The sequence below is a fragment of the Dermacentor albipictus genome, chromosome 2 (genome assembly GCF_038994185.2).
Source record: "Dermacentor albipictus isolate Rhodes 1998 colony chromosome 2, USDA_Dalb.pri_finalv2, whole genome shotgun sequence".
Lineage (NCBI taxonomy): Eukaryota > Metazoa > Arthropoda > Arachnida > Ixodida > Ixodidae > Dermacentor > Dermacentor albipictus.
Genome location: NC_091822.1, coordinates 125,661,669 through 125,677,981, shown reverse-complemented (window position 1 = coordinate 125,677,981; position 16,313 = coordinate 125,661,669). Strand labels below are relative to the sequence as shown.

The following is a 16,313-nucleotide window of genomic DNA, read 5'->3' as shown; positions in this document are numbered from 1 at the left end:
ATTAAGTTCTCAGTTGTTTACCTTACGGCACATATTGAAATTTACTAATTGTGGACGACGAGATTGCAAGGCATGTCCACATGAAATGAATTACCAGGATGACGCCAGTTGGACCTGAAGCAATTCGTCTTCAAACTCGCCGTAAGAATTCGCTGTTCTACTAAATTTTTTTTAACAACGTGCTTTCGATGCATTGAAGCATGAAAGCAACCGCAAAGCCCATGCGATTCGTCCCGCACTTTGGGAACTAATATGCCATAACTAGTCTCATCCTCAAAATTAATTTCAAGTGGATACATTTTGCAAGCTCACCAGCTACCATTCGTAAATTGCAATATTTGCCATAATGTGAATAATAAGGATGTTTTTAGTAGAATATGTCTTTCAATTTACCGTGCTAGGAATGTCCGCCTCTTGGACTAATCCATTTCAAGGGCAATAATTTTGCTATCTGCCACAGGCGATATTTAAGCTCACCATAAAACTTAAAAGTGATCACCCCTTATAACGAAACCATAAGGTTCAGAATTCTAGAACTCGGCAATGAAAATTGAGAGCATAATTCGGTAAACATCACCTAATAATATATATAAAGTGGGCAAAATGAATATAATAAACACCGGTGTGAATTCTACCAATAATTTGTCAATAGGCGTTTTGCGAACCTTTCGCAAACATTGTAGGAAATTAGTTTAAGCTGCGAATTCATACGTTCATAATTCCTACTCCAGAAGAATTAACGGATGCAGTTTACAGAATGTCCATAGCGTATTTGGGGCTCAGATACGCATCTGTAAAATTCGTGCTTGTTTTTTTTAATGCGTCCCCGTTCTTCCTGCAGTCTACTAGCTGCACCCTTCCATTACTATTTGTTTTGTTACCATAATTTATTGCGTACGTGAGCGCTATACCGTACGTTTGCGTTCATCGCGGTTATAAATGCTCGGAACCTTTCGTGTTTTAGTGCACGAATGTTGATGCACAACGCTGTGGCTTGTAAATTCTTTCCCCTATGGGGAATTTATTTACCTTTGACTCTTTTGTAAAGAAATGTATGCACACACGTTTGTCGCTGCCCCTATTTTTATCTGTCAAAGTCACAAAGTGTAGCCATGTGCACCACTCTCCAGTAAAAATGTTTGAACTGGAGTTGGTGCTCGTAAACTTGTTCTAGACAAAGGCCGGCCTCGTCATATTAGACGGTTTGTGTTATACCTGAGCTTGCAGTTCTTATGACACACACACACACACACAGACACACACACACACACACACATATATATATATATGTGTGTGTGTGTGTGTGTGTGTGTGTGTGTGTGTGTGTGTGTGTGTGTGTGTGTGTGTGTGTGCGTGTGTGTGTGTGTGTGTGTGTGTGTGTGTGTGTGTGTGTGTGTGTGTAAAACTACAACCGTCTTAACTACAATGGGATCTGAATGAATAACTGCCGCCGAAACTCGCTCCTAATTGGAACGAGTTCATGCATGTATGAAACTGTACATGCCTGCGAAAACAACCAACCAATAAGAAAATGCTTCTTTCTTGTCTTAATGTTATGTGTGCATATAGTTTCGTGCCCAGTCTACTATTGCAACAACACACCATTTCGCTCGTCATGAAGTCTTGCCCAACGTTGTCAAAGCTAAGACACTGAAAGCAAGCCCTTACGTCTTGCCACGTCACATTTCTTCTTGACTCGCTCTTCATGAGAAACTGCATAGAAGCATGAGAATACATTGTGTCAAAGTAGGCTTGTTTAAACAGGGCAATTAGAAGAAACACAGCAAAAAAGAGGTGCTGAGTTTTCCGAAGTTGTCTTCTTATAAAAAAATTTGACGCCGATATACAAAGTCTATACACTCACTGTATGAATCACCTATGTACTCTGTGCACACAAATGTTTCAAATGCAAGGAGGCGATAATGATGGGCGCGGCTTTTCCACAGGCTGAGAGCTTCTTGTCTTACGCTTGATGAGCTTGAGCAGCAGATCTATATGGTTCGTGGAGCTTAGACAAGAGAAGCCGACAAATCACGAGCAAGGTGGTACTGTCGATGAGATTTCCACACATAGTACTGCAGGATAAATACCTGCACAGGTAAAATCAGTTTACAGGAGCCGCTGTTCAGGCGTTTTATCACAGTAGAAACACAAGAGCATGTCACCCAGCTGTAGGTGCTCACAACGGTTCTCATTGCAACAGGCCTCTTCGATTGGTCGCCGCGAAAGTAACGGTACCCTCGAATGCAGCTATAGCATAGTTGGCAGACGCCTGCTATAGGCTCAAAATTGTGTATCTGAACGTGTTGAATGAGTTCGACGCGCATAATTAGGTGCCTGAATACACCATGAAGGGTATAATTCGCTATTACAGGCGCAGAAATTCGGTAATGAGGCTGACAATGTGATCGCTGTATTTCCGGCTGCCCAAAAACCCTGATATGAGAGTGCGGTGCTTTTGGGAGCGGTATTTGCAACATTATATTCTAGGGAGTTGCGAGGACAAGTCGCAACACAAGTATGCCTGCTATACAAGCGAAGAGAAAAAGAGGCATGAACATTATTGTTCCAACAGCTAATTGTCCGAGCCGTCATCGCTTGTAACACATTACATGTTGCTTCAGTTCGGCAAATTCGCTTAATGTGTTGGAGGTGCTGCCCGACGAGTCGCCAGAACTTTGAGGGGGGAGCTCTGTTATAGCGGTTCAACTCACCCACGACAGGGAAATGTATGGGGATGGAAGAAAGACATGTAGGAAATACGGTGAGGATTTAGCACGAAGACGTGGCGTGTAGGTGTGTAGGACGTTCGGGTAGCGTCTGCATGCACTCAGTAGGAACGGAGATCACGACAGCGCTGCATTAGTTTAGTCGAGGGAGTTTTCGCTGGTGTGAGTGCCTGCGCTTGGCTGATCACGGAACAGTCGTGTCGGCTGAATGTATGGGGAGGTGCTGAAAGGTAGCGTATCGAAATTCGCATGTCTTTCAATCTGGATCAATGCTGTTTTCTCTCCTAGGTGCGGCGTGTCCTCGGGCAAAACACATTGGGCCACAGAATTGGGGCGCTGGGTATCTGCCCCTCGGAAGCGAGAAGGTAAGCTCACTCGCTCGCTCGCTTATTCACATTCCCTGCTGACGCGGCACCCACTCCAGTATAACGCGTAGCTCGGTGTGCAGTTTGGTGCGTGATGAAAATATTCCTCGGATGTGGGGGGTAAATCGTTATGAGCGAAAGCGCAGAATGCCCCTTGGCGGTTAGCGCAGGTAATGATAGGGGGGGGCGCAGTACAAGGGGTGCTTGGCAATGTTTTTGGAAAGTGCTAGGTTTTCCACATCAGTCGCTCTACGCACTACCTTGTTTCTTTAGGTTATGTGTCCTTGAAGACCATACACTGTCCTCGTGTGAGCGGCATTGCTGTACCAAGTGTGCTGTAGGGTGGACCAAGGAGTGGCATGGGCTTGTCGTCTTTAAGCGTCGCATGTCGGGTTCACGTTGCAGGGCATCGGCCTTACCTCGGCTTCAGGGATGGCCCTCTACGGTAGGGGGTCAACAGAGAGCACTGGGTTCTGTATACAAGCTTGGTAAAATGACTCGCCCTTGAGAGAATGTGCTCTGACTAAGCGGTTGAGATTCATGGAATGCTTGTACTATCCCTTGAAGAGTGTAGTGCATGGTGGCTGGTTCCGGGTTAATGCTTTGAGTGTATATGGGGACTCTCATTTCTACACGCTAGCAAATTCTGAGTGGGGCCTCCAGTCATCTGATCTCGGTACGCGTAAGAGCTGCGTAAGGTAGGCCGCAGAAAACCCTGGAGCAAATTGCGTCTTAAGTGACTCTGCGTAGCTCTTGTTCACGCTGTCTCAAGTGATATTTGCTTACGCTGGCTTTACTACAAAACAATGTATCCGATAGGTCTTGCAATTTAGAATGGGCTGGCTTATCATGGATAGAGGAACGAGTCCTCGGTTGGTGGAAGATTTGTGGGTCGAGTTGTTGATTAGTACGACATATACAGGATTTTTTTAATGAGATAGTGAGCAAGCAGTTTAGCATAACTTAGCAGTGTATAGGCCAGCCTGAAGAGATGCTTCTTGCTGTCCCGTGTTACGGTGTTGCAACACAGTGTAAAGGTATGAGCGTCTATTACATGTCATAAGCCGGGAATGACGTTCAGGTAGGCCATGAGGTACGTTATGACCAGGTGAAACATGATTACCGATATAATAAATATTTGTGGTGTCACGCACTGCATGGGGAATCGTGCTGATGTTTGACTGTCCGAACCCCAGAAGGAGATTTGCAGGTCGCTCGGGAAGTGTAGAATGTAGCGCAACAAGAAATTTCCGGGATATATACTTGCAAATTTGTTTCTCATTACTTCTTACTGAAAGCTATCGGAAGCTCGTTTCAGGACTGCACCGACTACTGTCTGCTGCTGGATTTTACTTCTCTTGTCGTACACGTCATTCACGATCTGTTGCATTACGTCTTGCGTAATAAAATACTTGCGGAAGGCGATGAATGTGTCGGGAAGGTGTCCGTGGTTAGGGAGATGTCTTTCGAACCGATTAACACCATTTTGTCTTTTGCTTTTCCCACAAACGAAGTCAGGGAGATCTGTAGAAGGTGTCGTTGTGGTTGACTTTTCAAAGTAAATAAGGACTTCCTCCCACGCGATGGGCACATGTGCTATTTGTTATAGCTGGTTGACAGTACAATGTAAATGTCCTTGATGGTATGCAGAGAAAGAACGAAGGACGGTGCAAGTGACACTGTTTGAACCGGGGAAGGAATCATGCCAGGATCGAGTGAAGCGCTGACTGGGGCTTCCCCGGGCTTCATTGTGCCGCTAGGGGGGGGGGGGAAACGGAAGTTGTGAAGAGTAATGTTGAATTCTAATGGCGGAGTCGGAGCAGCCGACGGACTCCGCAAGTGAGCACTCGACTCAGGCGCAGAGCAACGCGTCCAGATCCGCGAGTGGAAGACAACCTGCGCCGCCGGAGCAAGGCGGAAGCGGAAGTTCTATCACCGAGTTACCCAGGATACCTTGCATGTCGTCATCTCCTTCCGCTGTTTGCTCCCAGCACCGCCGCACCGGTCACTTGTCTCTCCAGCGCCGTTCACCTGTTGTTTATTTAAAAGTGCGGAATGGATATCTCGCCAAGCGTGCAGCAGCTTTTGCTTCCTCGCGAGTCGTGACCGGTGGCGCCTCCCAGCAGACAAACGTGGTAATGGAAATACGTCATGTAGAGTTCCGGTCCACTCCGCCGATTTTGGCGGAGCATCTTTTTCTGCTCCACGGACTGAGTCCCGCTCTGAATCCCCTCAGACTCTCTCATTGGAACACCTTACTCCTGCCCTAACCCTGCCATTGGAACAAACTTGCTCCGAAACGAGCAGAAAAACTTGCTCCGACTCCGCCATTAGAATTCATAAGATTCAGGATAACGAATGTTACGAAGCTCTCCAGTGGGTTCGTCGGTGGAACAACAGTTCTGTAGTAGGCACCCTTGAAGTGCGTAGTGTGGTCCTGACATAACCCCTGGATCTTCAAAAAAAAAACGAAAACAAAGACAACTACAGCAGATGTCTTCGTGATGTTGTTACTTATATAGATATTGTTTCTTACTGTGATACCTTGTCGCTCAAGCTGGCGTCAAAAATTCGTTGTAGAGCATAGATACATAGTAGTCGCAGTGACACATACCCAAGTTTAAATAACGAGGAGAGGGGCAGTACTTTGGCCCCAGGGGCACATCTCCAAATTAGTGTGAGAGAGGTTAATCGAAAAGCAGTAAATACGCATTGGCGCGCACACATTGGCCCCTTGAGCACATGCCCAATGATACATACCTACAGGACACATACTCAAGCTAATGTTTAAAAGGGAGGAGGAGGAGGAGGAAAAGCAAGGAAGGAGAGGTAGGATGGTCAACTAGCCGCACATCCGGTTTGCTACCCGGCACAGAGGAAGGGGTTTAAGGGAAGAGAGGAGAGGCAGGGAAGAATGTACTCTCGGTATGAATACGTGCGGATGTCCATAACTTTATGCCTATAATTGGTCACTGGGCCAGTCACCTTTATGAAACATAGCAGTGCCCGCGTCGCTTTGTGAGCCTGCGACGCGTGGGGGCATGGTACCGAGAATCTCAGTCTCTGAAAATGGTCTGTTATAAAATCGGCTTAACACCCTCCGGAGAACGTCGCGTTTGTTGTCATAGAGCTTACAAAAACAACGCGTGCTCCGTCGTATCTTCACAGTTGTACGAGTCACATATCGGTATGTCGGACATTCCAATATGGAATAAGTAGGCTTTCGTAGGCGCGATAAGCTATTTAATTTATATATCAAAACCACAAACTTATGCACTTTAGCCAAATATTTAAAAAATCTGAAATAAACTAGGCTTCTATATTAGGAATTCATGTATCGCGAAGAAACACAAAGGGAGCTGGCCCGGCTATCTATATGAAAAACCAACTATACTATGAAACCACCTTGGTACACTCAAACGTTACTCCTTACTGCGAATGTCTAATGATTGGATACATGGGCACAATTATTATCCTTATATACAGAACCGCTTCTGCTCGTGTTATTGCGTTTTTAAGTTTTCATGAGTACATGAAAATTCATGAGTTCTTTCATGAATTTTCAAAGTAGTGTGGTCAATCCGGACTACCTGCCATCTTGGTGACTTCAACATCCACTTATTACCAACAGCGGCTAATACGCAAAATCTCAATTGACATTTTCTGTTGTTTAGGATATGAAAACGTCACTAGCATGCCGACAAGACTTCCTGATGCCTCTGAAACCCTGCTAGGTCTGTGTTTTACAAGCTATCACCAGATGAATGTGATCCAGGGGTGCTGCTAGCAGGTCTAAGTGACCACCTGCCCTCCCTCTGCCTTTTTTTCTTTTTTGCGTCATACTTAACCGCACATGACTAAAGTACACAGAACACGGCCGTCACGTGCAGAATAATACCTAAGGACAAAATTGCGGTTTTTAAACGTGTATTAGCGGGTACCCGCTGGCACGCCGTATTGCAGATTAAAGACCCCGTGGCTTCGTAGTGCCTCTTTTCAGATATTATCAAAGGACTCTAGGATAGTGAGTTTCCTCTGGTAACAGTTAGGAACCACCACGAATCTAGGAAGCCGTAGATAGATTCAGGCGTTCTAAAGAGAATACAAGAGTGCGACAAACTATTCAATTTATATATCAAAACCACAAACTTAGACACCTTAGCCAAATATTTAAAAAATCTGAAATAAACTAGGCTCCGATATTAAGGGTTCATGTGTCGCATATCATTAAAATAGGTTTGCAAGCGTATCGAATGACTAAATCAAGTAAAACGAGTAAATGACGGTATGTTTAAAGATGATACATCTGTTATACCGGAACTCATGATACATGATGAAGCATACTCGGGCGCACTTCTTGCCAATAAGCTGGCTGAATACTTGAGAGCTGGCGTTTCTAGAGCTTCTGTTGATAGAAATGGCAGTTACGCTTCTTGCGTCCCTGAAAGAGTTGTATACACAATTTTATGTTCCCCACAACTGAACCTGAAATATACACACTACTGCACAAACTATGAAATACCTGTGCATGCGGCATAGATGAATTTAAACAACAGCCTATTAAAGCCGTTTTCCATATTACAGGTCAGCCGCTATCGCATTTATCTAACGTAATTCTTAGTTCTGATATATCTCCTGATGATTTAAAGATTACAAGGGCGTCGGTTATGTTTAAGGGCGGTAATAAATATGATTTTAATAATTATACCCCAACCTCATTATTGCCAATATGCTCTAAACTTCTTGAGTGGGTTAAAAACTTACGTCTTTCTAATTATCTACTGCTGGAAAACGTGGTCGTAACGCAACAACATTCTTTTCCAAAAAATATTCATCGACGATTACGCTAATCTCTAGTGCCAAATTTGAGCACAGCTCTGCACGTGTTCTCATTTCGCATGTCAATATTTTGTATTACGATTATATAGCTGCACGGTTTATGTTAGAAAAGGACTCAGTGGGCAGCGTAGCTCAAGCGGACAATGTCTCTCGCGCGGCACATTGAAAGCGGAGCGAAGTGTGGCGCAACTGCCTCGCTAATCGGTAGATCGCGAGAGGCAGCGCGTGGGTGATGCATGGGCGCGGTTCACAGTAGCGGCCGCCAACAGGCCTCCACTCATGCAGTGCTTTGTTTCCACACAGACAACGCGCGCTACTCTGGCCCCACATCGTTGGAGCCGTCTTCCGCGGAACCACGCTTCTATTCTCACGCTTTCGTGCCACCAACGATGAGAGCAGCCTTTGTCGGGGCGAAATCGTGCCACCAGTGTTAGCTGCAACAACACCCAAGGGAGCGTCACATCGAGCCTTTCTCACAGCCGCTTGGCATCGCCCCTTCCAGGAGCAGTGATCTGAGCGCGGACTGACCTCAGCAGCTGACGCCGCGGACGAGCGTAGCCCTCCCGCCCTCAAGCAAGTCTTGGAAGCACAGATGAGATCGCCCACGCGGCTGCGGATGCCATGGCCGACGGCAACTCAGCTATTGCGCAGGCCGTCTCCCCTCCGCTCCTCCTCCACTTTCCGCCTCATGCTGTCATTGTGGCCTCCTCCTCCTCCACTTTCCACCTTGCGCACCCTTGTTTAATCGCCGGTTGCGCCCCGCGTTCGCTTTAATCTTCCGCTGTGCTCGTTCGCTCGGTTACGAGGTACGACGCCGAGGCACCCCTACGCTCAACGCGGCAACGGGCACCGAAAAGCAGCGCTCTAACAAAAAATAAATAAAAATAAAACGGAAACGGATTTACAATACATTAAGGCAAGAATGCTTCACAATACTGAACGTAGATTGCTCACTTTAGGGGCCTTTCTTGACTTACAGAAGATTTTCGATACACTTGAGCACCATATATTATTGGATGATAAAAATGTCGCCGCGCTCCGTATGCTGTATGTGCGAGTGAAAGTGTGCGAGGGTAAGCCCGCGATCGAGGCTCCAAAAGCGCGCACCCAATGGGAGAAAGGGGTAAGGAAGCGCGCCGGCTTCCGTCGCGCGCAAGGCTACGGGGGAGTGTATGGTGGGAGGACGCATTCTATTCTGGGCGGCCCAGGCGCGGCTTGCCCCAGGCGCGGCTTGGGCCGCCCAGAATAGAATGCGTCCTCCCACCATACACCCCCCGTAGCCTTGCGCGCGACGGAAGCCGGCGCGCTTCCTTACCCCTTTCTCCCATTGGGTGCGAGCTTTTGGAGCCTCGATCGCGGGCACGCGTGACAGCTGCGCGCGCGCGGCTTGGGCCACTGTATCTAGAAAGCCATTTGCGACGGGGACAGAGACCGCCGTGCGCTGTTTTCTCATGGCTTAGTTCACGTTGATGCAAGAGGCAGCACGAAGGTAGATTCGGTCGCTGTTGCGACCACGCTTCCTCAATCCATCTGAATCGCGTTTCCGCGGTATTCGAGTCAGATGTTTTCATGTTTGCTTGTGCACGCGTGACAGCACGCTTGTTAGTCTATTTAGTGTACCTATGTTTAGAAGCATATACGGCCTATACACTTACTATCCTTACTTTCTATAGCTGTCCACTGATTGGCTATTGCAATGGATGCTTCGCCTTTCGGGAGAAACTGCCCCCCTTTTTTTTACGCTTCGTGTAATTTGGAAGTTGTGAAAATAAATCTTTCACTGTCGTTTGCCTGCGTTAATTTTGTCATATTTTTGGTTTCGCTTTCATACTCTTTCTTACTTAAATAAAACAATCACAATTTACGTATATTTATGTACGATATATATTTAGAAGGCAGTTATTAATTATTTTTTGGCATTCTTCTAGCTTTTGTGAATTTATAACACTGAGCATTGTGCCATATTGATGGCAAATTTTAGTTTTCGGGAGGCAGGTGAACTGTCAGGATTTTCTGCCTGTTCCCCGGTCTACTAGGCAACCGTAATATTTTTTCCCCAGTTACCTTAAATAAACGGTAAACTTCAAACTTCAAAAGCATACAAATTTACTTACAGGCAGGCACAAAAATTCCCGCCTGTGTTGCACACATCGGACCAGCTGTGGCGTAGTCCAGAGTGCGTTCGTTAGGAGTGTTACAGACTGGAAATTCAGTGCTGATAACTGCATTCGGAATGGGTAGGTGACACCCAAAAGTAACAGTCACTGGCTGCCTTGTTTAGTCGCTAAGGTTACTAAATCAATCGCTACCAACTACAGTTATACCAAGGTAGCAAATGACGTGACACTAGGGAGTAACTACTACGACCTTTATTTAAGAGTGAAAAAGTTGGGGTCATGTCCATCGTGGTCACTCCGATTAGTGATTCAAGCCACTAATGTTGAAGGAATGATGCCGCTCTGATGATGGCTTGCAGAAGCGAAATCTCAGCGTCAGGAAATATATTAGGGCGTCGCGCTTGGCATGTATTTTTTAACTTTAGACGATGCCGAGAGCCTGATGCCGCAAGGCTCTACATTGAGTGATAAAATTAACGTGCGGCGTAAAGTACGCGGAAAGAGAGAAGACAGGGTTAGACGCTGCTAAACATAGTGGTAACGTTGATGAATAAAATATTGTTGCATTTAAGGAAGCAAAACAACACGTTACATGTAGTAGTGCAGTTCAGTAGGAAACAGGAGCACTGAGAGCAACATAAACGCAGCTGGCGGAGTTCTGAAGCCAGTACTGATGTCCTAAAGAGGGCCATTCAAACGCCGCGCAGATACCTGTGAGCTCACGCAAGGTTTCTGTTTCCGATTCGAGTCAAAGCGCTATTAATTCTCATGCTTTAGTTTACACTGCTTTCGTTCAGACCTTTCACGTACAGTTCGCAGCTTGTGTGAATGCCTTACGTCCCATATGTGACGGAAATGTCTAAGTAGTGTAGTGGTTAGACAGCCTTGTATGTACCTACTGTCCGAATGCGCTCGCTTGGCCAACGACTGAGAACAATGCGGCAAGAAACTTTCGCCCTCTCTAAGTCCAGCATTAGGAATGGAAATAACTTACTGTTCTCTGAAAAGCAATCATAAAAATACGTCAGTATGCATGACTTACGAAGCATTTCCCTGAGCAGATAATAAGCTCTCAGTTTAGGAACAGAATTTCTGTATTACATGCACAATTACCAATGGGAAATTGCATAGGTCTGCTTATTTTTTTTTTTCATCTTGAAATTGCCAAGTCTAGCCCATTCATAACTCAAGGACCTACATCTACCAGGAAGTTATCACGAAACCACCACTCCTTTTAGGATGTAAGCCTCCGAGAATATGGCAAGAATAAGTTTGTGTTGGCAATAATTTGCCCGCGTCCTTAAATAAGGTGTTGTAATTATTAAGAGAAGGCAGATAAAATGCACTTCCAGAAAAGAAAATAACAAATAAAACAGTGAGCATGAAATATTAGTAATTTCCATAATGTTTCAGGGATTACTGCAAGGTCTTTCAAGGCGAGTAAAGTATTTTAAAGCAACAATCTACTTTTCATTACTTTATTGTTTACAACAATTAGTGCTCAGTAATACTGAATTTTTTGACTAACATATAGGTTTAGTAAAGCAATGAAGATGGCTAGTTGGTGAACGTTCATGAATATATTGCGCTTAGTGTTAGACTGACAGCTTTAAGTGAAGGATAGGACGTGGACGTACGTAGCGCAATGTTGTTACCATGCTTCCTCACTCCAGCTGAAGCGAGTTTCCGACTAGTGCGTACGTTTACGTTCTGTTCTTCACCTAATATCGGCAGTATAACACTAAGCGTAGTATAATCATGAATTTATAGGTATTTGTTTAAACACCTAGGCTATATGGACACCGAACGTGGCAACGTTTGCGCAGATGTACGGTCTCTCAAAGGTAAAAGTAACCAAATTTATTTACAGTGAATGCTGATAAGAGGCCTACTTTTCTGAGTGTTTTTGGTTCACTTGAAGAAGCTACACCTGTGAAACTTATTTGGCAGAGTTACCTAGTGCACTGATGTAGCTATCATATTCATTTCTGACCGCAGTTAACCTAATTATTGAGTGCTATCACAAGTTCACGAACTGTTTAGGACTGCCATTTGTTGGGCGTGTTGGTAAATTGAAAGCATGTTTAGCGCCAGCAAACAAGGACCTTCCTTCCATCCTTGTTTGCTGGCGCTAAACATGCTTTGTCTAGGACTGTTTAGAGCTGTTTAGGACAAGAGGTTCACTTATGAAAGAAAACTCAGTGCCCTTCCACTTTTTGAAGGATGACCAGCGAAGCTATGCTGACCCCTAAATGGCGAACTGCACCTCCACTATGGGTCGGCCCGGTATTGCGCAATGTTCGAGATCGGGCCACGTATGGGGAGCGCTTAACACCTGGTTTACCTCCACCGCGGGTGGGCCCAGCATTGCACTATCTTCGCTATCGGCCCACGTATTCGGAGTGCTTAACGGCTGCTTCACCTCCACCGCATGTCGGCCCGGCATTGCACTTTCTTCGGGATCGGCCCACGTATGGGAAGTTTTGTGTCTGCACAGGGACAGAGTCCTGGGGAAACTAGCCCTTAACAACTTCACTGTAAAAAATTATTCGTGCTGTAGCTCAGTTTTTCTGTGCTAACTAGTAATTGATGTTAATAGTTGGGCTAGTTAGTTACTGGCGTTATGAAACGTGTTCACGGCGCGAGTAACCAGGCCGTGTTTATTATTTCATCTTCCCTAGCGCTGTAACCACGTTGCATAATTCTAGTAGCAAGTGCTTGGCCATCCTCCTAATGTTGAAATGCGACGTTTCTCACTTCTAAGAACTAGCAGCGTAACGCAACTTACGTCTTGAGCGCAGGTGTAGTAGTAGAATGTGTTGCCATAGAAGTCGAAAAATATGATGAACACCTTCATAGTGAGCGCCCACTGCATCATCTGCAAGGCTCTCTAGAGGAGGATGTAAAACAACGAAGATGCATTAGCGAGTAATCAGGCGCTGAAGAGACAAACGAATTTCACATGATACAATATTAGAGACACGTAGAATTGCCAAGGCAAATAAAAATTTTCGGATGTTTTTTGAACTCGATGTAGTGGCTACCCACAAGGAAGTAGCAGAGGTGTAAGTAAAGTTTGTAATTCACAACTCCAGAATCCGTTTGTGCTGGCACCATTGTAAAAATAAAGAAAGATGGCGACAGTTCCCAGGGTCACAGCGGCATTCTCTCGCGGTGCTTTGCTGAAGTTTCTAGATTGTGGAGCCAAATCAAAGTGTTTCATCGAAGCAGAAAGGGCCCTTGCTGACGCCCACCTGATTTGCATGCGTTTTAGAGATTCCAGTGTCGAAACCGCGGATATACTTTCGCTCTGCGGGAAAACGTCCAGCTTGGTGGGCAAGCCACATCAGATATTTTCAATAGCAAAGTGTCTTTCATGAGAGCCAGTGGAAGAAAGCAAGTGTTTGCGTATTGTTGGCCTTTCTAAAGGGTGCAGTCACTTGTGCTTGTGCCTTTCAAAAGCATTTGACTGCTTTCGACCTTCACAGGTAACACCGCTCTACAACTCGTGTTGCTGTATATCACACAGCATTCCATAATCTATCATTCGTAGCATCTATAGTGCCTTCAATAGATAAAAGCGTGTATTGTGCACTGATAGAACTAAGTTAAACTTGAAGCACTGGCAGTCTGTCTTGCGATAAAAGAAAATAAGAGTTCTGTTTGTGAATAAGGGGGCACGTTTCTCTTTTGTTCATTAGCCCCTGTAATAAGGTCGTCTGTCTCCGATGACTGGCTCTTATTCATGTTCGCAGCACACAGTATTTCAAGTAGGTGCCGGGTTTGGGAACACAGCCCACACCCGTACCCGTAGGGTGCCTCAAACCCCGGTGAACCTTGAGAAGTGGATAACAAGCAATCAGAACAAGTAGCGTTTCTTGCGACAGGTTTTCGGATTTAGCGATGGTTATTCTTGAGCAAAGTTATTTGTATTTTTGATGAAGCAGACGCGCCTCCTGTTTTTCGGGTTAACTCGAAGACGACGACGACAACCCGTGCTGTGATTTCGGAGAGCTCATGCTTTTCGCTGCCGCTAGACTGATCTTCAAAAATTATCGTCGTTGCAATTAAATGCCATTGCATTTCGTGGTGGTTACTGGAGTCTCTCACCTTACCCTGGAGGTCCGCACTCGTATGTAGCAGAACAAAAACATGACCGACGCCGCCAACGAGCCGACTGGACCTACCGCTGCCTCTGTCATTTGCGCTGGCACTCCCGCCTGCGCCACGTGGCCATGTCTAGCGATATCAGAGAACGTGACGTCGAAGACTTTACGTCCTCCTATGAACGTGTAAACGTCCACAATAAGTGGCACGACCAGGCGTAACTTAACAACGTCGTAATGTACCTTGATGATAGCGCAAGCCTGTGGTTTAGGAGTCGCGAGTCTAACATCTTGAATTGGTGCGCATTCGAGATCAATTTCACGGAAGTGTTTGGCCACCCCGCTGTCTGCAAGCTACGCGCTCAACAATGCCTACGCCAGCGAGCACAGCGGCCGGCGAGGCTTAGCGCAGCTATGTTAAGGATGGGTTGGATGTCTACAGTCGTTTTAATCCAACAATCGCGGATAATGAGTAAATGAAGCACATTGTGAAGGGCGCTGAAGACAACGCATTTCAAATGCTTGTTGCCAAGAGTCCAACTGATCTCGTCGCACTCGTCTAAATGCATCAGCTTCGACGAATCGCTCCGCCAACGTAAGATCGCCCACCAAAAGGACACACAGGCTGACCGCGTCTCGGCCATTGCAGTTGGCGCTAGCTATGCCAATCCGTCTGCTCTTGTACCTCAGCTCAAGGATTTCATTCAGGAGGAAGTGGCCTGCGAGCTATCTCTGCTACCTCATAGCGAGCAGCCTGCCACAAGCCATTTGTATCCAGATATCTGAAGCACTTGCACCCGTTCGCAGACTAGCTTCTGCGACACCACCGCACTCCTCTGCCGACTACTCACGTCGGCTGACACCATCGCCGCTGAACTACGCTGCAAACCCCCCGTCATATTCCATCCCACCACCAAGGCACTCGGCCACCTTGCCCCCGTACTACGCCAGTCACCGAAGCTCCTTCGTTGAACCGACAGATTGCGCGCGCTAAATAACAGGTCCCTTTGATTCGCCTCTGGAATGGCCTGCAACGTTGTGCGCCTTTGTCTTCACAACGTGACTTCTAAACACGGTGCACTCGACCAGTTTCGCTACGCGCCGCAGCATGTACCCAAGATTCGTGGGCGAGATGTCCCTGACTCGCCGAGGAGACCTTTTGGTCAGGACCACCGCTCAGACAGCCGCCACTCTCCTTCTCTACGTCGAGGGTCGCTGTCACCTAGGCGTCATCGACCACCAAATGCCGAGGAAAACAGATTAGCGCAGTTGTGCAGGCAAGAACTGTAAGCTCGTCGAACTTTATAAGACCTCAACTTTCACCGCAGAATGTCATTGACGTCCATGTCGAGGGAAAATCCGCAACAAATGCTTATAAGATACCGGAACCGCTTTCCATGATCCATGAACATCGTTATCGCAAGTTAAAAAAGCCACTACCTCTCTCCCTGGCAGGGTACTGTGCACTGCTAACATGTATTGCATTTATCCTACAGCTCTACGCATCGCCCGTGGTCTCATGCAAGACATATTATAGATCATTGTTATTTTCGTAGTGCTATCGTGCTCTTATGAACTCATCGTCGGATTGGTCTTCCAGTCGCGTCATAGTGGAATCATCGATTGTTCTTGCACGATCGTGTGACTATTCGGGAAACGTCAAAGCCCAGCATTAAGGGTGGCCAATGTGACAGAAAGTCGCCCCTCAGTGTTCTTCGTCACCAAACGTGGCTGTGGCGTCCATTTCCTTGCGGACACAGGCGCAGAGGTGAGCGTTATCTCTACGTCTCTAGCTGACCGTAAGCGCCCGAGCTCATCTTCATTGCAAGCAGTCAACAACACAACTATGGCTTCTTACGGTCATCGATCGCTCTCTCTCAACCTAGACCTAACAGAATATTTCGCTGGATTTTCATACTTGTCAATTTAAAGTTTGCAATCCTCGGAGCCGATTTCCTCCGTGACTTTGGTGTTTTCGTAGACGTGCGCAACCGACAGTTATGTGATCCTTTGACACAAGCAACAGTTGACAGCAAGCCCTCAAGTGACCATCCCTTAAGCCCTACCTTGGTCGGACCAACCGGAACATCACACTTTATGGCAATACTGAACGAGATTCCAGAACTTATGCACCAAGCTTAGGCTTACTCTGCCGCT

At 46.3% G+C, this 16,313-nt stretch overlaps 2 protein-coding genes across 3 annotated transcripts in view; both read right to left on the bottom strand.

Moving 5' to 3' along the window:
* The window catches only part of LOC139056090 (uncharacterized), a 142,109-nt gene extending 140,458 nt beyond the window's left edge, over positions 1–1,651 (bottom strand). Inside the window, exon 1 of one of the 2 annotated variants that reach the window (XM_070533949.1) lies at positions 1,603–1,651. In XM_070533949.1, coding sequence (XP_070390050.1) covers positions 1,603–1,617 — 15 coding nt within the window. In that variant the 5' untranslated portion in view covers positions 1,618–1,651. The remainder of the gene's footprint in view (positions 1–1,602) is intronic. The other variant, XM_070533950.1, reaches the window with a different exon arrangement.
* Positions 1,652–2,009: 358 nt separating this feature from the next.
* LOC139055773 (uncharacterized) overlaps positions 2,010–16,313 on the bottom strand; it is a 29,734-nt gene continuing 15,430 nt past the window's right edge. Inside the window, exons 6-7 of the mRNA XM_070533318.1 lie at positions 12,839–12,940; positions 2,010–2,090 (exon numbers count right to left, since the gene is read on the bottom strand). Of these exons, the coding sequence (XP_070389419.1) occupies positions 2,010–2,090; positions 12,839–12,940 (183 nt within the window). The remainder of the gene's footprint in view (positions 2,091–12,838; positions 12,941–16,313) is intronic.